General features: G+C 41.4%; 1 protein-coding gene across 3 annotated transcripts in view; it reads left to right on the plus strand.

The window, feature by feature from the left end:
- Window positions 1–23,376, plus strand: part of nebl (nebulette) — an 86,085-nt gene extending 62,709 nt beyond the window's left edge. The window contains exons 42-71 of one of the 3 annotated variants that reach the window (XM_037756530.1): window positions 1,914–2,024; window positions 2,120–2,230; window positions 2,890–3,000; window positions 3,287–3,397; window positions 4,248–4,358; window positions 4,557–4,667; window positions 5,844–5,951; window positions 6,228–6,338; window positions 6,558–6,668; window positions 10,741–10,851; window positions 12,091–12,192; window positions 12,706–12,810; window positions 12,904–13,017; window positions 14,672–14,776; window positions 14,877–14,981; window positions 15,332–15,439; window positions 15,626–15,736; window positions 15,834–15,950; window positions 16,239–16,349; window positions 16,504–16,608; window positions 16,809–16,913; window positions 16,999–17,103; window positions 17,711–17,803; window positions 17,950–18,042; window positions 18,250–18,354; window positions 19,594–19,771; window positions 20,652–20,744; window positions 20,899–21,018; window positions 21,326–21,468; window positions 22,439–23,376. In XM_037756530.1, coding sequence (XP_037612458.1) covers window positions 1,914–2,024; window positions 2,120–2,230; window positions 2,890–3,000; window positions 3,287–3,397; window positions 4,248–4,358; window positions 4,557–4,667; window positions 5,844–5,951; window positions 6,228–6,338; window positions 6,558–6,668; window positions 10,741–10,851; window positions 12,091–12,192; window positions 12,706–12,810; window positions 12,904–13,017; window positions 14,672–14,776; window positions 14,877–14,981; window positions 15,332–15,439; window positions 15,626–15,736; window positions 15,834–15,950; window positions 16,239–16,349; window positions 16,504–16,608; window positions 16,809–16,913; window positions 16,999–17,103; window positions 17,711–17,803; window positions 17,950–18,042; window positions 18,250–18,354; window positions 19,594–19,771; window positions 20,652–20,744; window positions 20,899–21,018; window positions 21,326–21,468; window positions 22,439–22,615 — 3,402 coding nt within the window. In that variant the 3' untranslated portion in view covers window positions 22,616–23,376. The remainder of the gene's footprint in view (window positions 1–1,913; window positions 2,025–2,119; window positions 2,231–2,889; window positions 3,001–3,286; window positions 3,398–4,247; window positions 4,359–4,556; window positions 4,668–5,843; window positions 5,952–6,227; window positions 6,339–6,557; window positions 6,669–10,740; window positions 10,852–12,090; window positions 12,193–12,705; window positions 12,811–12,903; window positions 13,018–14,671; window positions 14,777–14,876; window positions 14,982–15,331; window positions 15,440–15,625; window positions 15,737–15,833; window positions 15,951–16,238; window positions 16,350–16,503; window positions 16,609–16,808; window positions 16,914–16,998; window positions 17,104–17,710; window positions 17,804–17,949; window positions 18,043–18,249; window positions 18,355–19,593; window positions 19,772–20,651; window positions 20,745–20,898; window positions 21,019–21,325; window positions 21,469–22,438) is intronic. The other 2 variants (XM_037756531.1, XM_037756532.1) reach the window with 2 other exon arrangements.
- The last annotated feature ends 323 nt before the right edge of the window (window positions 23,377–23,699 follow it).

Below are 23,699 nucleotides of genomic sequence, written 5' to 3' on the forward strand. Positions count from 1 at the left end.
GAACTGGAATAATAGCTTCACCAACAAGGTCAGCAACGCCTCTAACCCGTTATCCACGTTGAATTAACCACCGGTGGGCGAGGCAAAGAGTCTAGAAGCGAAGAGACGAAACTCTGGTGCTTTTTTGTCAACAGCAGCTAGATGGCGCTGCGGTAGCTCTGCCGCCAAATTATGACAATAGAATAGAAATAATGTAGTTTCACTTTTGTACGGCTCTTTGTAGGAGGACATTTTACTGGCTTCTGGTAGACGCTTTCAGTCCAAAATGGCGGAAGAGTAGCTCTGCTGCTGGGCGCTGATGTTGCAACTGATTTTCCCTTCTTGTCAGTATGCGTTCTTTAGTCGAGGCGGATGTCGTTTGTTTTCTTCCAGAGAAGGTTCTCTTGGCAAATCAGGGAAGGACACGTCATGACTGATATAAGACCCAATCAAGAAGCAAACGTGGGCGTCTGCGTCATCGTTTTCAACGGTCCAGTCTAAAACGCAACGTTCAAACGTCTCCGTTTTAGGGGCTTGAAAATGCCGGAGGACGCTGGGCATAAATGTAGCAACAGTTCTGTGTTTTTAAAAAGTATCTGTGTGGATGTAGCCTCAGGAAATGTAGAAGAACACCTTTGAAGGTTGAGGAATGTTCGTACGTCAGTGAGGAGTGTGAGCTCCATCTCAAACACTCCAACATGTTAACACGCTGCAGATAAACTGACCACTGCTGTCTATTCTGGTCTTCTTATCTGAGACACATTCAGAGCTGCTGGATTCCTCCTCCTCCTCCTCCTCCTCCTTTTTGTTCTCTCTTCATCATCTCTGTTCTCTGAACAAACATCAGCTTTGCTTGCTCCGTTCTCTGGTGTCTCTTCACCTGCAGCTGCTTGTTTTCATGTGAATCTGCAGACAACATTAATGTTTGTTCTTTTCAAAGCAAGTGAAAGCTTCTCCTGACAATTAAACTATCCACAAATGTCAGCCACAACACAAAGGACGCGATAATAATGCACATTTGTTTTAACGCCATGTTTTAAAGCCAATCATATGAAACTAGAAAACCTCAGGAAATGACTTACATGTCGCAAAGGAGGCTAAACAAGGCTCTAAACTGACATGAGCATTTTTCAAATGGGTCCCTTGACCTCTGACCTCAAGATATGTGAATGAAAGTGGGTTCTATGGGTACCCACGAGTCTCCCCTTATATATACATACAGTATACCGTGTATATATATTTATTATTATATATTTTATATAAAAAGTGTGCGAATAATTTGCGATTAATCACAATTAAATATTTGAATCAATTGACAGCCATATATATATATATATACATATATGTAGGCATCAAATGTGACATAAATTGATATTTCTGTTTTAATTTGCTTCTTCATTTATTTGACTTTGTATTAATTCCCTTATTTATTTACTCTTCTGTTTAATTTTCCCTTTTATTTATTCATGTATTTATTTTTAATACTTTTTTAAATATGTTTGTATTTATTTTTAATATATTTTTTTAATGTGTGTATTTATGCATTTATTTATTTATTTCTGCACAATTTTTCCTTTGCATTTCACCCATTATATACATTTTAAAAATTAATAAAAAATAAATAAGAAATAAATAAATAAAAGGGATGGACAGAAACACAGAGAAACAGAAATATCAATTTATGTCACATTTGAAAAATTAATTGATTAATTAATTAATGGCTACATTTATTTTTAATATTATTTATGCTACATTTAATGACATTTTTATTTATTTATTTTTTGATTTTGGCAGGTTCTCTTCATAGGATACCAACATGAGAGGTTCTTAAATAAAAGTTCTAGAGAGTTGTCTAAAAAATGTGACTGGACTGACAGCCCTGATTAAAACCATTTCCTGTCTCGTACAACGTGGTATTCGTTGTCTCTCTGCAGGTCAAGTACAAGGAAGCAGGAAAGAAAGAGGCCAGCAGCTCTCTGTACCACCGGCTGCCTGCGACTCTGGAGACGCAGCGCGTTAAAGAGGTTACGGAGCTGCAGAGCGAGGTACGCACACATCTATTATTCACATGCACTCGTGCACATGCTCAGCTGGGTCGGCGTGCTCTCTGTCATGAGTCGCTTGTTGTTGTTTCCTCCAGAACAAGTACAAGCAGAGCGGGAAGAAGTCCATGTCGTCCAGTCTGTACGCTCAGCTGCCGCAGACGGCCGAGACGCAGCTCGCCGCCAAGATGTCCGACCTGCAGAGCGAGGTGAACTTCACAAACCTTAACACACACACTGGGTCAGAGGTCAGCAACCTGCGGCCCCGGAGCCACAAGCGGCTCTTCAGCTCCTCTCCAGAGGCTTCCTGTGGATTTAAAGAAATGGAAATGAATAACTGTTTAGTGTTTACATTTTCATTTTTATTGATCATTGTTGTAGGTCTATGGTACGACGGTACGACGGTACGACGGTACAACGGTACGACGGTACGACGGAGTATTAGGGCCTCATTGAGGGAAAAAAAATAAATCTGAGAATCTATTTAGAGAATAAAGTCATAATATTATAAAGTAGTAATTTTACGTGTTATTTTCTTTTTTTCTCGTAAAATTCTGACTTTATTCTCGGAATATTCCGACTTTTTTTCTCAGATGTTTTTCCCCTCAATGTGGCCCTAATACTCCGTAGTACATTGTCTCTTTAGCCCTCACTGCATTAGATTTATATACTATATACTTAGACTATAAACTGTGTTACCTTCATCACAATGATCACATGTTTTGTGGCTCCAGACAGATTTGTTTTTGTTGCCTAAAATGTCTCTTTAGATAGTAAAGGTTGCTGACCCCTGGACTAGGTAGACATGAGGATGTATTCCTTGTAATGTGTTTTTATTCCTGAATGAGTGCGATGTCTCTCTGTGCAGAGTAAATACAAGGAGGACGGGATGAGGAGCCTCTCTCAGAGCTTCTACTCTCAGCTGCCTCAAACCGCCGAGACTCAGTTGGCTAGAACCGTCTCCGACCTGCAGAGCGAGGTGAGAGGAGACACTTATTACTGCTCTTCCTTTATCCTCTTGTTTCTCTGTCATTTCACTGGATTCAAGCCACTGAATTCAGCCTGTTAACTGTCAGATTTAGCATGTTTCACACTGAGCAAAGACACGTCCAAAAGACATCAATTTAACGTCTCTGTCGACCGTCAAAAAGACGTCCACTCATGAAAGTTTTGGGACACCAGAGCAGCAGCGGTGGCTAACACCAGCTGAGCTGAAACAGCGGCGTGTGGCGGGAACGGCAGCTAACAGCTGATGTTTCCTTCAGGCCAGGTACAAGGAGGCGAGCAGGAAGGAGGCGAGCAGCTGTCTGTTCCACCAGCTGCCTGAAACTCTGGAGACGCTTCACGTTAAAGAGGCCTCGGAGCTGCAGAGTCAGGTACGCAGAAAGAACCAGTCATTTATTGTTTCAGTGTTTCTCTCAGCACGACTGCTGCTCATTAAAGAGTCTTTTATTTCCCAGATAGCAACGACCATACCAGTGTTTTTTATGTATTTATGACAGATTACAAATACTGCAGACCGTTTTCCAAATCATACAATCATGTTTTATACTTTAGTTTATACTCATTCATATATTTACATTTAAAAAATCAGGTTGATAATTCATGGCAGTTAACATTTCGTTTATTGTGTCACAGTTACGTTTCTACGACGGAGTATCAGGGTCACACTGAGGGGAAAAACAATCTGAGATTTCAAGAATAAAGTCTTATTATTAAGAGAAAAAAAGTTGTAATATAACGAGAATAAAGTCATAACTTTACGTTGTAACAAAATTGTAATATTACGAGGATAAAGTCATAACTTAAAGAGAAAAAAATCGGAGTATTATGAGAATAAAGTCATAACTTTAAGAGAAAAATGGTATTTTCCACCAACCAGTACTCATAATATTATGACTTTATTCTCATAATATTATGACTTTATTCTCATAATCTCAGATTATTTTTTTTCCTCAATGTGGCCCTAATACTCCGTCGTTCGTTTCCATTCTTTAGTTCTGCATAAATGTCATTCTGTACCTCAGATGTTTTTATTTCTGACATCATAGCGTGAGAATGCGTTACTGTCCAGCTTCACTCTGAGTCCTCCAGTCAGCTTGTTAACAGACACCTTCATAGCGTTAGGTTAAAGTTTGTTTTAGTGTTCTTAGCCTGGCGTCTGTCCGGTACCTGTCTGTGTGTCTCACCTGTCCTGTCCTGTCCTGTCCTTTGTGTCCTCTCCAGGTGAAGTACAGGGAAGGAGGGAGGAAAGAGCTGAGCACCAACCTGTACTCTGCTCTGCCCGAGACACAAGAGATGAAGTTCGCTAAAGCCGCCATGGAGCTTCAGAGTGAGGTGGGTGTGATCACAGCCGTGGTTCCATCCTCTGAAAGCTTGGATTAAGTCCTCACTAAGAGTTCTCTGGAGGACGGAGACTCACGTTTGATTTGATTCTTTCATTTTGGCATAAAGAAAACAAACATCACAGGACCAAACACACCTGTTGATTTATTTTCTGGAACATATTCATCTTCCCGTGTCGGTGTGTTGCAGAATAAATACAAGCAGAAAGGCAGACAGGAGATCAGCAGCAGTGTTTTCCACCAGATGCCGGAGACCAAAGAGATGGAGTTTGTTAAGCACATCTCTGAACTTCAGAGTGAGGTGAGTCAGTGTGTTTCTACGTCAAAGTTAAGATATTGTCGTGTATTTCTTCACTTTCACACTCCAGTTTCACAGTTTTTAGGGGAGGAGATGATACGACGGCGTATTAGGGTTATTGTAGGTTAAAAAACAAAATGACAGAGCCGGGGGAGGACGTAATATTCAGAAGAAAAACTCAGAATTTACAAAATTAAAGTCGTAAATTTACGAGAAAAAAAACACAAATATACATTAAAAAACTTGAATATTCTCTGATCTTAATGTTGTAAATATATGAGGAAAAAACTTGGATATTAGCTGAGATTATAAAGTCACAAATTTATGAAAAGAAACTCGGAAAAACATTTTTTGTCAAGGAACCACATCGCTTCACTTTCCAAGGATCAACCTCATCACACCACAGATGCCACCATTAAAAACGTGGTAACGTGAACCGCTGTCTAAATTCTGTTGCGCCTTCTGTAGTGTTATGAAATTCTCATAAATTAGTGACTTTAATCTCAGAGAATTTCAGATTTTTTTCTTGCAAATTTATGACTTTATAATCTCAGAGAATATTCATGTTTTCTTTCTCCTAAATATCTGTGTTTTTCCCCGTAAATTTACCACTTTAATCTCAGAAAATTCATGTTTTTTTCCTCCTAAATATTTGAGTTTTTTCCAGTAAATGTACCACATTAATGTCAGAGAATATTCATGTTTTCCTCTCCTAAATTTGTGATTTTGTTTCCCCCGTAAATTTACCACTTTAATCTCAGAAAATTCATGTTTTTTTTCCTCCTAAATATTTGAGTTTTTTCCTGTGAATTTACCATTTTAATCTAAGAATATTTAAGTTTTTCTCTCATACATTTGTGAATTCTTTCTCTGTAAATTTACCACTTTAATCTCAGAGAATATTCAAATTTATTCTCCTAAATATTTGAGTTTTTTTCTGTAAATTTACCACTTTAATGTCAGAGAATATTAAATTTTTTCTCTCCTAAATTTTTGAGTTTTTTCCCCGTAAATTGACCACTTTAATATCCAAGTTTTTTTTTTTCTCTGAATATTACCCTTCTCTCCCGGCTTCGGAGTGTCTTTATTTTAACCTACAATGGCCCTAATACGCCGTTGTTTTCTAACAATAGGAAATATATTTCTATCTTTGATGTATGTTTTGTGTCGTTCTCTTAGACGAAGTACAAGAAGGACAAAGAGGATCTGCCCAACACGTTGTTCTCTCTGCTGCCTGAAACTCTGGAGACTCAGTTTGTTAAAGAGATGGCTGAGACGCACAGCGAGGTGAGAAACACTCTCTCTGTGTGATACTGTGAATATTTTAATGTGTGTTTGTCTGGAACAGACAGTTCCTGCTTTTTACAACATTACAGATTAATAATTAATCAGAGATTCAGAGTCTGATTTATGAATCTGAATCTGAACACTGTGCTTCTCTTCATCTTCGTGATGCATCACTAAAATGTGTCTTTATCCATCCACCTTATACAGATTATATATATACATATATATAATGTGTAGCAGTAATTGATATGTGATGTTGTTGTTTTCTGCTGCCAGAGTAAATACAAGGAGGCGGGTAAGAAGGAGCTGGTTAACTGTCTCTACTCTCTGCTGCCTGAGACCAAAGAAACTCAACACGCCAAAGAGCAAAGTCAGCTGCACAGCGAGGTACCGGACGACCTTCAGTCACTGTCTGTGAACACTTAGAATAAGTCTATAATGCTTCATCATAGATCTCTGTGTGGAACTGATGAACATCGTTCTTTCTAATCATAATTAATATACAGTATAGATAGGCAGCTCCTTTAAAAGAACGGGAGCCGACTCATAATCTGGTTGGTGTTTTTAATGTTTTGCACTGTAAAAAGTGTCTGTGTTGCGTTGCAGAAAGCGTACAGGGGGGAGGGTAAGAAGGAAGCCGGCTGCAGTCTGTACGCCCAGATGCCCCAAACCATCGAGACCGTCTTCGCCAAAGAGCTGACCAAGACGCAGAGCGACGTGAGTCGGTGACCTTCACCGTGTGACCACCATTTACCACTTTAATCTTATAATATTCTTTTTTTCTCCTAAATATATGAGTTTTTTTCCAGTAAATTTACCGCTTTAATGTCAGAGAATATTCAAGTTTTTCTCTCCTAAATTTATGACTTTTTTTCTCTGAAATGTACCACTTTAATCTCAGAGATTTTAAAAGTAGATATTTACAGTCATACACTAGAGCCACCCAGAGAAAGAAAAATATCTGCTTTGTCTGCAAAATATCTGCGAGCAGACTGACATCATTGCTGCTGTTTGCATAAGATCTCAGTAAGTAAAGAGCAGCCTTTTGGGGTACTTAAGAGGTATTTTGTAAATGTGAGGCAGATGTCACGCAGGTTGATTATAATCCACCCTGAAGCTAAAAGATGAGAGCTCAGAGGAGAGCAGCCGCTGAGGAGAGACGATGATGATCTCTAACTAAAGAGTAAACGGGGAGTATTTAAACAGTATCATCCCAAGATGCTCTCTGTTTTACACACACAGAGGGAGCGTGTTGTGTGGTGATGTGTTCAGTGTCGTTTTGTCTGCTGAGGCGTGAACACAGAGAGCAGCTGCTCCAGCGCCCGAGGACACAGACACTGACCTACTGCCCACACAGTCCAGACAAACAGCAGCGGCAGGTTGAACACCTCTGAAGATCACCACAGCATTAACGCAACGTTTAGGTTGTAGCGGCTCAGTTATAAAGCTAGAGTGAAGATACTGGTATCATATGAAACTATAAAACCTGATGAATCCATCGGTACCAACCATGTCATACTAGCTTGTCATGAAGGAGGTTAAATAACGCTCCAAACTTGCGCTACATTTTGGGGGAGGAGAAACTGTCATGGCCATTATTGTTATTTATTTATTATTTTTTTTTTTTATTATTTTTTAAATGTATATAAGGGGTGAAGGAAAAATCACGCAAAAATCAATAAATACATAAATTAATACATACATTTAGAAATAAATACAAAAATAAATAAATAAATGTAAAGAAAATAATACAACTACATCAATAAATAGAAGTTAAAAAAAAGTAATAAAAAAATAAATAAAAGATTATTTCAAATTAATTCAAAGATTAATAAATAAAGAACGCTAAATGATGCTCCAAACTTACGTTACATGTTGGCGAGGAAAAACTATCATTTTCAAAGGGGTCCCTTGACCTCTGACCTCCACATGTGTGAATGTAAATGGGTTCTATGGGTACCCATGAGTCTCCCCTTTACAGACATGCCCACTTTATGATAATCACATGCAGTTTGGGGCAAGTCATAGTCAAGTCAGCACACTGACACACTGACAGCTGTTGTTGCCTGTTGGGCTGCAGTTTGCCATGTTATGATTGGAACATATTGTTTTATGCTAAATGCAGTACCTGTGAGGGTTTCTGGACAATATCTGTCATTGTTTTGTGTTGTTCATTGATTTACAATAATAAATATATACATGCATTTGCAGAAAGCAGCATATTTGTCCACTCCCATGTTGATAAGAGGATTAAATACTTGATAAATCTCCCTTTAAGGTTCATTTTGAACAGATACAAATGTGCGATTAATTTCCGATATGTATGTTTGGAGTGTTATTTAGGCTACTAATGGATTCTTTAGGTTTTCTAGTTTCATGTGATACCAGTATCTTCACTCTAGCTTTAAAACTGAGCCGCTACAACCTAAAATCACAAGTTGCGTTAAAGAAATTAGTGGCATTAAAACTAATTTGCATTAACGTGTTATTATCGCGTTAACTTTGACAGCCCTAATATCTGCATATAACAGATAAAAAATGTGCGATTAATTTGCGATTAACTATTTTAATCGATTGACAGCCCTAATTTCAAATAACTCCAGAGCGTTGTAAAATCCAAAAGTCAACATTTACTGAAAAAAGGAGAGATGTAATCATTTCAAATGTCACAACATGTTTTTTATCTAACAAAATATTCTGCTTCAATCCACATTTGTTGGCGTTTAGCCTTTGAAAAACAACATTTGTTGCCCGTTTACTCTCCAGCTCTACGAGTTATATTCATTCATTCATTCTTTATTTAGAGTGATGACCATAGATATATCACATCATCAACATCCCAGTTTAAGTTACGTCTTTATTCGGTACAGCCGTATAAAAAAGCTCAGGTAATATTCTTTTATGGAGCAGCTTTAAGCTCCTGTTTGTTAATGTTGGTCAACACTTTGTGAGGCTGTTTATGTATATAAGCAGGAATGTGAAGAGATGCTGTCAGACTGTGTGGTCTGCTGAAGTGTGTTTGACTGTGCGGTCCACAGATGATGAGGTTTATTGTTTGGTGTCAGTCGACCCGGAGGGCAGGAAGTCAGAGCTCGGGGTAATAAACTGGGACATGAAGCTTTCTGGTTTCGTGTCTGTTGACCGAGCAATGTGGCGCTAACTGGAGCGTATAACGTAGACTACCTAGACAACAGCAGTCCAGACTGTCTGCAGAACACTGGTACAATGCAACTGATCTCAGACACACAAGCTGAACAGAAATACTATGTGATGTCTTTGTTACCAAACCTTTTATTTTGATTGTTATCTGTGAGGTTTACTGCAGGACCAAAGAAAAATACAGTTCATCTTTTAAAAAATGTGTCATGGTTTTAAAAGCAGAACCTGCCAAAATAAAAAAATAAATGAATAAATGACTTGATAAATAAATAAATATGTCATTAAATGTAGAAAAAATAATATTAAAATTAAATATAGCCATTAATTAATTGATAAAATATGACATTAATTGATATTTCTGTTTTAATTTGCTTCTTTATTTATTTATCTTTGTATTAATTTTTCCTTATTTATTTACTTTTCTGTTTAATTTTCCCTTTTATTTATTTTTGTATTTATTTTTGTTAATTTTAAAATGTATTTATTTATTTTTGATCTGATGACAGCACCCTTCATTTGCATAATGAGGCAGAAATGCATAAAAAAAATGTAAAAAGTCAGAATATAGAAATAAATAAGTTTGGGTAAATAAATAAGGGGTGAAATGTAAAGGGAAAATCGGGCTTAAATAAATAAATATATAAATAAATACTTACATTTAAAAATGAATATAATATATATAAAAAAGAAATGCAAAAATAAGTAAATAAATAAAAAATGTTTGTAAAAATGAATAAATGCAACAATTTATAAACAAATGAAAAAGAAATGCAAAAATTAATAAATAAATTTAAAATTGTATTAAAATAAATAAAAGGGAAAACAGAAATATCAATTTATGTCACATTTTATCAATCGGGCATAAATAAATAAATAAATACATAAATAAATACTTACATTTAAAAATAAATAGAAAATAAATGCAAAAATTAATAAATAAATAAAAAATATATGCAAAAATAAATAAATAAATGCAACAATTAATAAATACATTTTAAATTTTATTAAAATAAATAAATAACGGAAAAAATAAATATCAATTTATGTCACATTTTATCAATTAATTAATGGCTACATTTATTTTTAATATCATTTTTGCTATATTTAATGACATTTATTTACTAATCAAGTCATTTATTTATTAATTTATTTTTGATTTGGCAGGTTCGGTCCTCCATAGAATGTTCTACTGTACGATGAGGGCCTACTTGTTGTGCTGAAGCACTGTCACTGACCTTTATTTGTATCTCCGGTCTCCTCTTCCTGGGTGATTTTAAACACATTATGTCCCACAAAGATGCTTTTGACGCCTGAATGTTACCAGATGAAGGTCTGCCAACGGAAACCTCCATCAGCTTCATCAGCAGATAACAAAATACACGTAATACCTCTCATTTGGTTTTTAAATGTGAACACCGAAGACAGCAGGTCCGTTAATCTTCACTCAGTTTAATTCTCATTTCTGCGTCATGCTGTGGACTTCTCATTCTCACAGTTGGAAGCTGTTCGTATTATTTTTAGACGAATGAACAAGTGTGTTTTCACTCGTTGGGCTGAATTAGTCATCTACTTGTGTTTCTTCCTCTCCTTCATTCCTCCTCTGCCTCTCTGTCTGTCTGTCCGTCTGCAGAAGTTCTATAAGGAGAAGTATAACCGTGAGAAGGGGAAGTCCAGCTACACCAACATGAAAGCACTGCCGGAGGTGGAGCACGCCATGGAGGTCAACAGGAACCAGAGCGATGTAAATACGTGTTTGTTCTGAACTTCTCAGTGTAATATCACACACAAAACAAAAAAACAAATGATTATGTGACACTGCTTTGTGATTGTGTGGACAGCAACCAGGCAGAAACTGACCAGCAGCTCATCAATGTATAGACTGATACTAAAATAATCCCTCTCAGTCATCACTTCTGACCCTCTGGCAGTGTGTGGTGGTGTCTGTTTCTGCAGAGAGCCTGCAGCCCTCTGCCTGGGTTTTATTATGTTGTTGTGTTCGGGACGTTTCAGGGCTTCAACCTCTATAAAAACGTTAACGACCAGGTACCACATAGTGAGCACGCATCCAAGAGGAAGCTACGAAAACGGCAGGCACAGCATCGAAAAAACACAAATATAGCAAGGCAAAACAAATATGGAGTCATAAGAGTTTATTTATTTGTTTATTTATTGCATATAAATTACTTTATTTATTTATTTATTTATTTATGTATTTATTTATTTATGACAGCTGATTGACAGCTTGGCCTCTTCAAGGTTTAGCAAAAGCAATAGGGAGAAGAATAAGGAAAAATAAAGGTATAAAAATAAATAAATAACATTCTGTAAAAATAAATCAATTTAAAAAATAAAAAGAGATAGAGAAAAAAATTATATGCAAATAAATATATATTTTTTAAACAAATATATACAGAAATAAATAAACAACTAATTGTGAAAATAAATGTCAATGCTTATTGATGATTATTCTTTTATATTTTGTTATTTTACTTTATATTTCCACATTTATTTAATTATTCATTTATTTCTCTTTATAATTCCACATTTATTTATTTACTTATGTATTCTTTTATTTATTCCTCATTATGTTTCCACATTTATTTTGTTACTTATATATTATTTTATTTATTCTTCATTATATTTCCACATTTATTTATTTACTTATTTATTTATTTATTTATTCCTTATTATATTTCCACATTTATTTATCCTTTTATTTATTCCTCATTATATTTCATAATTTATTTTCATAATTTTTTACAGATTTATTCTTCATTATGGCACTCCTATGGCTCCATAACCAAAGCTCTGTTCTACCCCGAAAACACTGAAGCACCAAGCCGCTGTTTTAACATTTAGCCTTTAGGTAAAGCTCCGTGTTTTGGGGAGAAAGAGACGAAGATGTGTCTGGTTTTATTCTTGTTCTGTATTTTGCATTTAACGGCACTATTGCTGTGATAACTGTCTCTGCTGGTCTCAGGTCGGCTACAGAAAAGGCAGAGAGGAGCTTCATCACTACAACTCTGAGGCAGACAGACCCGACATCGTCAACGCCACCAACGCTGCTAAACTGGCCAGCGACGTGAGTCTCTCTCTGTGTGTGTGTGTGTGTGTGTGTGTGTGTGTGTGTGTGTGCGTGCGTGCGTGCGTGCGTGCGTGCGTGCGTGTGCGTGTGCGTGCGTGTGTGTGTGTGTGAACATGTAACTCCGTCCCATCCAACATTCATTTCCATGACAACCGTCCCGTTCACCAGCTGTTCTCTGAGTGGAACCGCTGATTAATTATAGAAAACGTTCTGCTGTTAACACTGAACTGTCATTATGTAAGGTGTGTGTGTGCGTGTGTGCAGCATGAGTGTGTCCATTTTGTGTCTTTTTTGATTCTTTGTGAGTGTGTGTGTGTGTGTGCATGCATTTTTTTTGTGCATCTTCTAAACATCAGTGTACATGCGAGTTTCTTTCTACATTTTGGTGTTCGTCTGCACATAAGTTAGTGTGTATGTCGTTACCGCACATATATACATTGTTGTTTATCGTGTGCGTGTGTGTGTGTGTGTGTGTGTGTGTGTGTGTGTGTGTGTGTGTGGTTTCCACAGGTAGCCTATAAGAGTAACACCAAGCAGCCGGTTTACAGCGACGGTTCCCTTTTGGACAGAACCGACATCCAACACGCCAACGAGGTTTCAAAGCTGGCCAGCCAGGTAACACACACACACACGGTTTACCCAGCATGCATTGGGCAGATGATAAGGTACGACTGAGGACAGATGACCAGCGTCTGTTCATCTCTGCAGGTGAAGTATAAGGAGAGCTTCGACAGAGATTTAAAGGGCCAGAGGCCTTGTTACAACCCTCTGGACTGTCTCTCCTTCAAACACACACAAGCTGCTGCTGCTCTGGCCAGTCAGGTGAGTGAACCACGTGGTCACATGACCTCTCTCTAATAGATCTCTCTCATTTCTTTAACGCACTAACACAACTTGTGATTTTTAGGTTGTAGCGAGCTCAGTTTTAAAGCTAGAGTGAAGATACTGGTATCATATGAAACTATAAAACCTGATGAATCCATCGGTACCACCCATGTCAGACTAGCTTGTAGTGAAGGAGGTTAAATAACGCTCCAAATTTGCGCAAAATTTTGGCGAGGAAAAACTGTCACGGTCATTTTCAAAGGGGTCTCTTGACCTCTGACCTCCAGATGTGTGAATGTAAATGGGTTCTATGGGTACCCACGAGTCTCCCCTTTACAGACATGCTAAATGCAGTACCTGTGAGGGTTTCTGGACAATGTCTGTCATTGTTTTGTGTTGTTAATTGATTTACAATAATAAATATATATATACATTTGCATAAAACAGCATATTTGTCCACTCCCATGTTGATAAGAGGATTAAATACTGGACTAATCTCCCTTTAAGGTACATTTTGAACAGATAAAAAATGTGTGATTAATTGCGTTTCACTGGGAGGTTCATCGTTCCAGGTTCCGTTACATAGTGAAAGCGAGGCTTATAGGGAACTAATCTAAACGCCATGGTGTCATTATTCTATAGCTATTACATTGACTTCATAATGATAAGTTAATGTAGAAAACTGGTCTGTTGCCTCTTTAAGTATTGATGATCAGAGCTGACGAGCAGGACGAATCCACACTTTGTTATTTAGACGTCATCGAGTCTTTATGTAATCATCCCGATTTATTATTATGATTCACCAGAACTCATCAGAGTAATCAGATTACTTCCCTCCAGTTCACCTGAAGACGTCTTTCTGTTCTGCTCGACCATCGAGACAAACTGTGTGTGTGTGTATCTCATTCACTCACACTCACTGAAATACACTCTGTTGTGTGGGCGTAACCATGGCAACCCTTTGTAAGGCAAATGGAGAGGGATTGTAGGATGAGAGCTGGAGAAGTTGAAGAGGTTACACACACACACACACACACACACACACACACACACACACACACGGTTCAGTGTTAGTTTGCTTGTTGCCCACACAGCCACAAGAAAAGAGCCCTTTTCCTCTCCACAGCGTTACGTAACGGCGTGTTGTGCTGAACGCTGCCCGGTGTTCAGAAACACTGCACGTTCACTCAGAGGCTGCTTTTCAGCATCGTGGTGAACGGGCAGCTTTCTGAACGCAGGTTTTTTTTTTTAGTGGAGGAATTTAGATCTGGGTTTTGGCACCAAATCAGCCCAGAGGATGGGTTTATAGAGTCGTATTGACCAATCATGTATGAGCGGGAACTTGTGATTTTTAGGTTGTAGCGGCTCAGTTTTAAAGCTAGAGTGAAGATACTGGTATCATATGAAACTAAAGAACCTGATGAATCTATTGGTAGTCTAAATAACGCTATGACATGGTTGGTACCGATGGATTCATCAGGTTTTATAGTTTCATATGACACCAGTATCTTCACTCTAGCTTCAATCACAAGTTGCATTAATGCGTTGAAGAAATTAGTGGCATTAAAATTAATTTGCGTTAACTTTGATCATCATTTTAAAATCATCTGAGAGTCTTCAGCGCTGACATGACTCTCGTTCTGTCCTCCAGGTGAAGTATAAAACCAACCAGAACCAGAAAGCAGAAGGTTCTTCAGACCTGCCCAACCTGCTGCAGCTGGAGCACGTCCTGCACGCCAGCAAGCTGCAGAGTAACGTACGACACCGCCGCTCAGCTGCTTCACAACTCAATACTGACGGTTCAGAAAGTACAAATATACTATATGTATATATTGTACATGTGTGTGTGTGTTCAGGTGGAGTATAAGAAGAAGTACGAGCAGACGAAGGCTCAGTACCACTCAGCTGTGGACACGGCCGAACAGCTCCACCACAGGGAGAACGCAGTGCTGCACAGCCAGGTCACTGCTCACACTAATGCTGCCTCTCCTCCTCCTCCTCCTCCTCTTCCTCCTCCTCCTTCTCCTCCTCCTCCTCCTTTTTCTCTTCCTCCTACTCCTCCTCCTCCTCTTCCTCCTACTCGTTCTCGTCCTCCTCCTCCTCCTCTTCCTCCTCATCCTCCTCCTCCTCTTCCTCCTCCTCCTCCTCCACCTCATCCTCTTCCTCCTCCTCCTCCTCCTCCTCCTCCTCTTCCTCCTCTTCCTCGTCCTCTTCCTCCTCCTCCTCCTCATCTTCCTCCTCCTCCTCCTCCTCCTCTCTCCTCCTCCTCCTCTCTGTTTATCAGTAACTAAATGAATGGGTGTTGTTTCAGGTGAAGTACAGAGAGGAGTACGAGAGGAACAAAGGTCGCTCTCAGATGGAGTTTGGAGATACTCAGACGTACAGAGTGTCTAAAGAAGCACAGAGGCTGCAGAGCGAGGTAAAACACCGCTGCTCTTCATCACCGCTGCTCTTCATCACCGTTGCTCTTCATCACCGCTGCTCTTCATCACCGCTCTCTGATGCAAACTAACGAAATCTGAGCTTCCACAAGACGATAACAGTCAAAGAGTGTGTGTGTTTTCTTGTCTTCTTATTGTTTTGTCCTCATGTCTCTGTCCCTCAGAGGGAGTATCGGAGGGACTACGAGGAGCAGATTAAAGGGAAAGCCTTGATGGACGCAGACCAGACACCTGGATACCTGACAGCCTGCCACGCCAGCAGCCTGCTGAGCGAGGTAACAAACACATATGGCATTTTAAAACACTTTTTCTGTCACGTTAAATTTAGTGCTGTCAAAGTTATCGTGATAATAACATGTTGACTCTCTGTAGAAGGCGTACAGGAAGGACCTGGAGCAGGAAGTGAAGGGGCGGGGCTCATCCGGCATCGGGCTGGAGGAAACACCTGAGCTGCTGAGGGTCAGAAACGCCAATCGGATACTGAACGAGGTAAAACACACACACAAACACACACACACACACACACACACATACTTAGAGAGCACAGGTGATTGGACGTAGGGCTGCACAGTTAATCAAATATTAATTACGATTTTGGCGTCCCACAATTAAATGATCATGATCGACTGTGATATTGACGTTTACACGCCGTTTTGCCTAAATCTATAAATAATGGTGATTATCATTTAGGCTATCATCGTGCAGCCCTAATGGGACTTTGACCTGAGTGTTGACGTGTGTTGTTGTTGTTGTTGGCGTTGTGTCTTCCGTCTGCAGAAGGAGTACCGCCGGGATTTAGAGCGGGACATCGTAGGTAAAGGTATGGAGCTGAGCGCCGACGTCCTGGAGATACAACGAGTCAAGAGAGCCTCGGAGATCCAGAGCCAGGTAACGCTCTCTTCGTAGTGGCTTTCATTTTTATCATATATTAAATTAGTCAAAATGAATTAATTAGCTGACCTTTAATTATATGTTCCTCCTTGACAGTATTATGATTTCAGTATGTACAGTAAGAGACGTATTATCTGTTGGTGTGTCACAGAGGTCCTACAAGCAGACGGAGCCGCTCAGAGAACACTCGTACGGGACGGTTACAGACACTCCTGAGCTGCTGCACGCCTCCTACCTCAAAGACGTCTACAGCCAGGTGTGTGTGTGTGTGTGTGTGATGTCACAGCATCATATTGGGTAATGAGACGACACTCGCTTTTTTGACAACAGCTCTGGCGTCTGGTAGTCGCTTCAGTCCAAAATGGCGGAAGCGTTACGTTCTTTGACTGGGGGACTTTAAGGTGAGAGATGTGGGTTTGTGAGTGAAAGGACGTCTCGTTCCCTCTCTCCTTACAGAAGAAGTATAAGGACGAGGCGGAGCGTCTGAAGGGACGCTACAGTCTGGGTTCAGAGACACCAGAGATGGAGAGAGTCAAAGCCAACCAGAGACACCTCAGCTCAGTGAGTCCACACACTGCTTCATCATCTCCTTCAGTTCATTCCCACTGACTCAGTGTTGTTACAGCAGCTCTCTGTCGCCCTCTAGCTGCGCTACTGCTGGGACTCCAAGCTGATGAGAGGTCTGATGTCCTCAGTCACAGAGACGCCAGAGATCGTCCTCGCCAGAGAGAACGCCAAGAGGATCAGTGATGTACTGTTTACGTCCACATTAGCTCTTATACACTATAAATAATCACGCACAAAAATATTAAATACACGTTTAAAATAGGTTTTGCAGGAAGCGCTGACGATCCTGATACGGATTTTTAGTTTTTACAATAAAATAGAAAAAAACTTTACAGCTTAAATACAATAAAATAAGTGATTAATATAATGACTTAAATTAAATAAAATTATACAACTTCAATACAATAAGATAAATGATTAATAAAATAACAATAAAATTATAAATTTAGATTCAATAAAATAAGTGATTAATAAAATGACAATAAAATACAATACAATTTTACTGCTTTAATACAATAGAATAAGTGATTAATATAAAAATTAAAATAGAATAAAATTATACAACTTAAATTAAATAAGATAAGTGATTAATAAAATAACAATAAAATAGAATAAAATCATAAACTCATGCTGAGTTTATTCGCTCCAAACCAGCTGATGGAAACGCTCCTAATTCACATTTCTTTTTTTTGGGACATTTTTAGAAGTTTGCTTAAACCTCTCTTGACAGCTGGATGGAAACACAGCTGGTGTGGACCTGTGAAAAGGTTCTTAATCTGTGCTCTGCTCAGGTCCGGTACCGAGAGGAAGTGGGTCGAGGCACCGCCGTCATGGACACGCCTGAGATGGAGCGAGTCCGACGCAACCAGGAGAACATCAGCTCGGTGAGGACGCCGGTGTTACAGATCACACTGGACGTTTTACAAGAAAAGATGACGCTCAACATCTGTAACGCATCAAGTCCAGACTACAGACACCGTATAATACTGTGTCGTCTGGTTTCTTCATACAACATCATGTTTCCCACCAGGTGAAGTACAAGCAGAGCGCCGTGAAGGCCTGCAGCGTCGGAGTGACTCCAGAACTGGAGAGAGTCCGACAGAACCAGGAGAACATCAGCTCGGCAAGACACACACACACACACACACACACACACACACACACACACACACACACACACTCACAAGTAAATACACAGATGCTAACTTGTCGGGGTTATATCATTTGTGTGTGTGTGTGTGTGTGTGTGTGTGTGTGTGTGTGTGTGTGTGTGTGTGCGCGTGTGTGTGTGCGCGTGTGTGTGCGTGTGTGTGTGTGTGTGTGTGAACAGGTGAAGTACCAGCGCGGGTTGCAGGAGATGAAGGGGCGCTGCTGCAGCGAGCTGGACACGCCCGAGTACAGGCGTGTCAGGAAGTCACAGGACTCCGTCTCCATGGTAGCGGTTGCCTGGTTGCCGTGGCTCCCGTCCAGGCTGTGGAAGGAGCTAACATGAGTGACGTGGCACCGCGGGTGGGACTGACGCACCGCTACTAACACCGACCGCCACGCAGCACGCAGGGCAGAGCAGTGTGTGTGTGTGTGTGTTGGTTACTGGAGGAACTCTGCTGGTTCAGAGAGACAAACTCTCGGTTGCACACAGCACCTTAAGTTTTCTCTTTCACTTAAGGCCCAGACGCACCGACCCGACATCAGAGAACTAGCGCCGACGAAGGCCGACTGTTGCGTCGCCTCGCCTTTGTCTTAGCCGACAAGCTGCACTCGAACACACCGCAAAAACGACACCCGACGGCCAGTTAGCACGTACATTCTGCGCCTGCATGAGAGGAAATAACTCTCCACACCAGCAGGTGGCGGTAGTCTGTATTCATCACTCAGAAAGGGAAACAGGAAGACGGCGGATATTCAAGCCGTTATGATACGTACATAAAACAAAGCGGCGTCTGCCGACCATTTTCACACCGCTCTCACTCACCACTTATGGCCGGTTCAGACTACACGATATCAGCCCGATTGCAGCCCGACGCGGCCGTCGTAGGGTGTCCACTCGGATTGGAAACGATAAATGAGTATCGTGTGCGACAATCGATGGTTATATCTCATGTAGTGTGTCGTAGTACACGACAACCAACGCCGCGTCTGGGACGCCTCACGACGTCCCGACAGAAAGTCTAGCATGTTTGATTCTTCATGTTTTTGCCTTCCACGACGTGTTCCGTCACGGCCGTGAATCTGACCGGCTGAGCACAGACGCACAGCTGTAAACAGAAGGCTATTTATTATGCAGAATGATGTCATCAGACACGACAAGAATTGGTGTGTCGGGACCTTCTCGCTCTCCTTGGCAGGTTGTTGCACAAAAAAAGGTTTCCTTAGTTAGTTAAGGACAAACTTGAAGGCATTTACTGCACTGAAGGAGATTTTACAGCGGTTACATTTCCAGTTTCCATGGAGACCGGCCAGAGTACCAGTACGGTGTGTGTGGATAATAAAAGATTTTAAAGGATTTCTTGTGTGTGTTTTATTTGCTCACTGACCAAATGCACCCCGTGAGTGTGTGTGTGTGTGTGTGTGTGTAGTTTCTAACACTAATGTGTGTATTAACTCTTTATATATTTCTTATTTGTATTAACTCTTTGACGTGTCATCGCCTGTTCCGGTTTCTTCCCTCCGACAGGCCAAGTACCACGAGGAGTTTGAGCGTGCGCGCGGCCGAGGCTGCCCGCCGGGATTGGACGACCCCAGCATGGAGCGCTACCAGAGAGCCAATCAGATGATGGGAGAGGCGGGATACAGCAAAGGGATCCACCCCCAGGCGATGGAGATGGACAGACGACCAGGGGGCATCATCGTAGGTCAGTCACCTCACACTGTATACGGACAATAGATAGGTAGGGAGGGAGGGAGGAAGGTAGGTAGGTAAGGAAGTAGGTAGATAGAGAGATAGGGAGGTAGGGAGGTAGGTAGGGAGGGAGAGATGAGGAAGGGAGCTAGGGAGGGAGGTAGGGAGGGAGGGAGGAAGGTAGGTAAGTAAGGAGGTTGGTAGATAGAGAGATAGGTAGGTAGGGAGGGAGGTAGGTAGGTAGGTAGGTAGGTATGGAGGTAGTTAGGGAGGGAGGCAGGGAGGGAGGTAGGTAGGTAGGTAGGTAGGTAGGTAGGTATGGAGGTAGTTAGGGAGGGAGGCAGGGAGGGAGGGAGGGAGGTAGGTAGGGAGGTAGGGAGGTATGGAGGTAGAGAGGTAGGGAGGTAGAGATGGAGGGAGGGAGGGAGGGAGGTAGGGAGGTAGAGAGATAGGGAGGTAGGGAGGTTGGTAGGGAGGTAGGTAGAGAGATAAGTATGTAGGTACTGAAGGTAACGAAAAGGAAAAAGGGGGTGAGCATTCGTCCTAAATCTTGAGAAATGAGGGAGAATTGTGATCTCGGGAGGAAACCGTGAGAGAGCGATGAATAACGGGAGGGTTGACAGGTAGGTTCATAACATCAGTCTTCAAACTTTTCTGACTCTGCTTCTCTCCAGGTTTTCAGCTTGTTTCATATTCTGATATGTAATAACTGTTCTCAGTGGATCCCGACTCTGACTCCAGCGGTTCCTTCTTTTATTAGAGCTGAAATGTCTGATTGATATCTGCTGAGATGAGACGAGCTGTGTTGTGTGATCACCCTGGTATAGATATATAGATATAGATATAGATAGGTGTACACAGGCCATGTAAACACGTCTCCCTCCTCTCTGAAGACCTGAAGGTGTGGAGGACCGACCCCGGCTCCATCTTTGACTTTGACCCTCTGGAGGACGACGTCCAGTCCAAGAGCCTCCGCCGGATGTCCGGTACTTCACCTCTCAGAGGCTTAAAGACGTCAATATCTATCTGTTTGTTCTCATTAGATCAAAAATTCCTTACTTTTATTTCTCTTTTTCTCTCCTCTCCTCGTTTCCTCTCCTCGTTTCCTCTCCTTGTGTTGTGGTTCGTGCTGCCTGTCAGAGCGGGCCGACCGCAGGCTGAGCAGGCAGCCCTCCCAGCAGTCTCTCACCCACAGCCACGCTCAGTCCGTCAGCTCGCTGACCTCTGACCTCTGGGACCGCAGCAGCGCCGGGACTCCTGGTACCTTTATTACTCACGTCGTCTTTTCTCACTTAGACTCACACGCGTGTTGCAGGACTAAGGCGCTGACGGAGACGCTGACGGAGACGCTGACGGAGACGCTGACGGAGACGCACGCTCGCATGTGTTTTTGTTTTGAAGTCTCTAATCCAACAAATAGAACTGACTAACCTCTCCGTCCTCTTACAGGTTGTTTAACCGTTTGAATCACATCGTTTCCCTAAAACCCACAGTGTGTTCACAGCAGAGAGGAGGCTCTTCTTTGACTCATATTCTCTGTCTGTCTCTGTGTTTGTCTCCGGTCCAGCTCCAGTCCTTCCTGGAGCGTATCATCAGGGCATCCACATGCAGCAGCAGCAGCAGCAGCAGCAGCAGTATCACGGCTACATGCACCAGACCAGCATGTCATCTGTCAGATCTGTCACCTCCCCGCCGCATTCAGCCACCATGGTACGTCCCATTTCATGAGCCGTCATGTCAAAGTGTCCCTTAGGCAAGATACCCAACCCTAAACTGCTCTCGAAGGCTGAGCCATCGGTGTGTGAATAAGCAGATATAATATGTGAATATCCATGTCCCTTCAGTCTTCCCCCGTCCAACACAGTGGAGGACATTTCTGATCCAGGCATCTCTACATATCTGATTGAATCCAGTTAGGCTAAGTCAGGGGTCAGCAACCTTTACTACCAAAAGAGCCATTTCAGGCAAAAAAAAAATCTGTCTGGAGCCGCAAAACATGTGATCATTGTGATGAAGGTAACACAGTTTATAGTCTAAGTATATAGTATATAAGTCTAATGCAGTGAGGGCCAAAGAGACAATGTACTACGGAGTATTAGGGCCACATTGAGGGAAATAACATCTGAGATTTACACAATAAAGTCAGAATATTATGAGAAAAACAAGTTGTAATATTACGTGAATAAAGTCATAACTTTACGAGAAAAAGAAGTCGGAATATTACGAGTATAAAGTCATAACATAAAAAAAGAAAATAACATGTAAAATTACTACTTTATTCTCAAATTTATTTATGTTTTCCTCAATGTGGCCCTAATACTCCGCCGTACCGTCGTACCGTCGTATCGTACACAGCAACTCTTCAGCGTAGCGTTATTACTACTAGCGGTTTGTTTAAAGTAGAAGTTTGGAGACGTGTTTCAACTTCTTCTGTTTTCTCTGTTACCGTCTGTGAGGGACATGGAAATGGTTTGAGAGCCGACTCTGGATGACGTATTGCTGATGTATATAAATACAAGTCCATTTAGCATTCAAAGCATCCTACTGTCTGATATATCATTGCAGCTTTAAGATTTCCCTTCACTGGAACTAAGAGATCTGGATCAGTTTAGGAACTTCAGATCCGGTTCAAGAGAAAAGAAAGTCAAAGTCTAACTTGTCCCTTTCCTGTTGTTGGCAGCGTGTTTACCGGGCGCTGTACGACTACGCGGCTCAGGACCACGACGAGGTCTCGTTCAGGGACGGCGACGTCATCGTCAACGCTCAGCCCATCGACGAGGGCTGGATGTACGGCACCGTGCAGCGGACCGGCAAGTCTGGCATGCTGCCGGCAAACTACGTGGAGTGTTGCAACTAGAGGAGAGAGGGAGGGAGGGAGGAGACGGGAGACGGGACGTCAGGCAGCGGCTAAATGTAAAGAATTAAACCCACCCTCACTGTTATGAAGTCAGCAGTCGGTGATGTTCTCTGCTTTTCAGGGTCAGTGACGTCACATCCAGATGTTTTCAGAAGTAGAGAACGATTCACAGATCTAAACAGTAAATATCAAGCTTCTTTTGCAGCAGGGAAATCCATCACAGACAACATCCACATCGAGCAGGAAATAGACCAGAATGCAATGCAGCTTCTTCTCGTGGTGTAACTGAAAGTACATTAACTATTCTTTATTACAAAATACCTGCTGGAATACTGTGAACATCACAGACTGCTGATACCAGCTGATAGAGCATCTGAGGACGGAGATTAACGTTAAAGGGATAGTTGTGGTGTTTCTCAGTGTGGTTGTATGAGGTTCTTCTCCATAGTCAGTGTATTAGACGGAGTTTAGAGTACCAGCATAGGAGTAAAACAACATACTGCAGCAAAACGCATTTTAGACACCTAGAAAAATTAGTTTAAGTGTACGCTATATCTAGAATATTTTCACAGCTTTACCTCGCTGTCAGACACCGCTTTCTGACGGGGACCTGAAGACGTTATCTAAGCAACAAGACCAGTTGCCGGTCTACCGCTGCCTCGATCGGTTAGTTTGTTTGTGTTATTGTGGGACTCTGTTGAATCCGAAATAACCCTTTAAAACACCAAAGTCACACAATAACACCGGCGCTGTTCAGACCTGGTACTAACATGCGTCCTCAGTGATGGGATCACGAGTGGACAGCTTTAAGTAGTACAGCTGTGAACGCACTCAAGACGCATTGAGATCGGATCTTTCAGACCACATTCAGAGGTGGTCTGGGTCACATGTAGTCACATTCTTTTAGCAGTGTGTAGTGAATGTGTCCTGGGCCACATTAAGGACCGCCTACTCTACTGACGTCCCGCTGGGATCCGTGAGGTCTCTGCGCTCCTCATGTGAACAGACAGGAAGACGCGAGCGCTTGTCTGGAAACGGCTTCTGTGCTCTACTGTATTCTGTCGGTACGACTGTACAGCTCGCC

Source organism: Sebastes umbrosus, chromosome 21, assembly GCF_015220745.1.
Source record: "Sebastes umbrosus isolate fSebUmb1 chromosome 21, fSebUmb1.pri, whole genome shotgun sequence".
NCBI lineage: Eukaryota > Metazoa > Chordata > Actinopteri > Perciformes > Sebastidae > Sebastes > Sebastes umbrosus.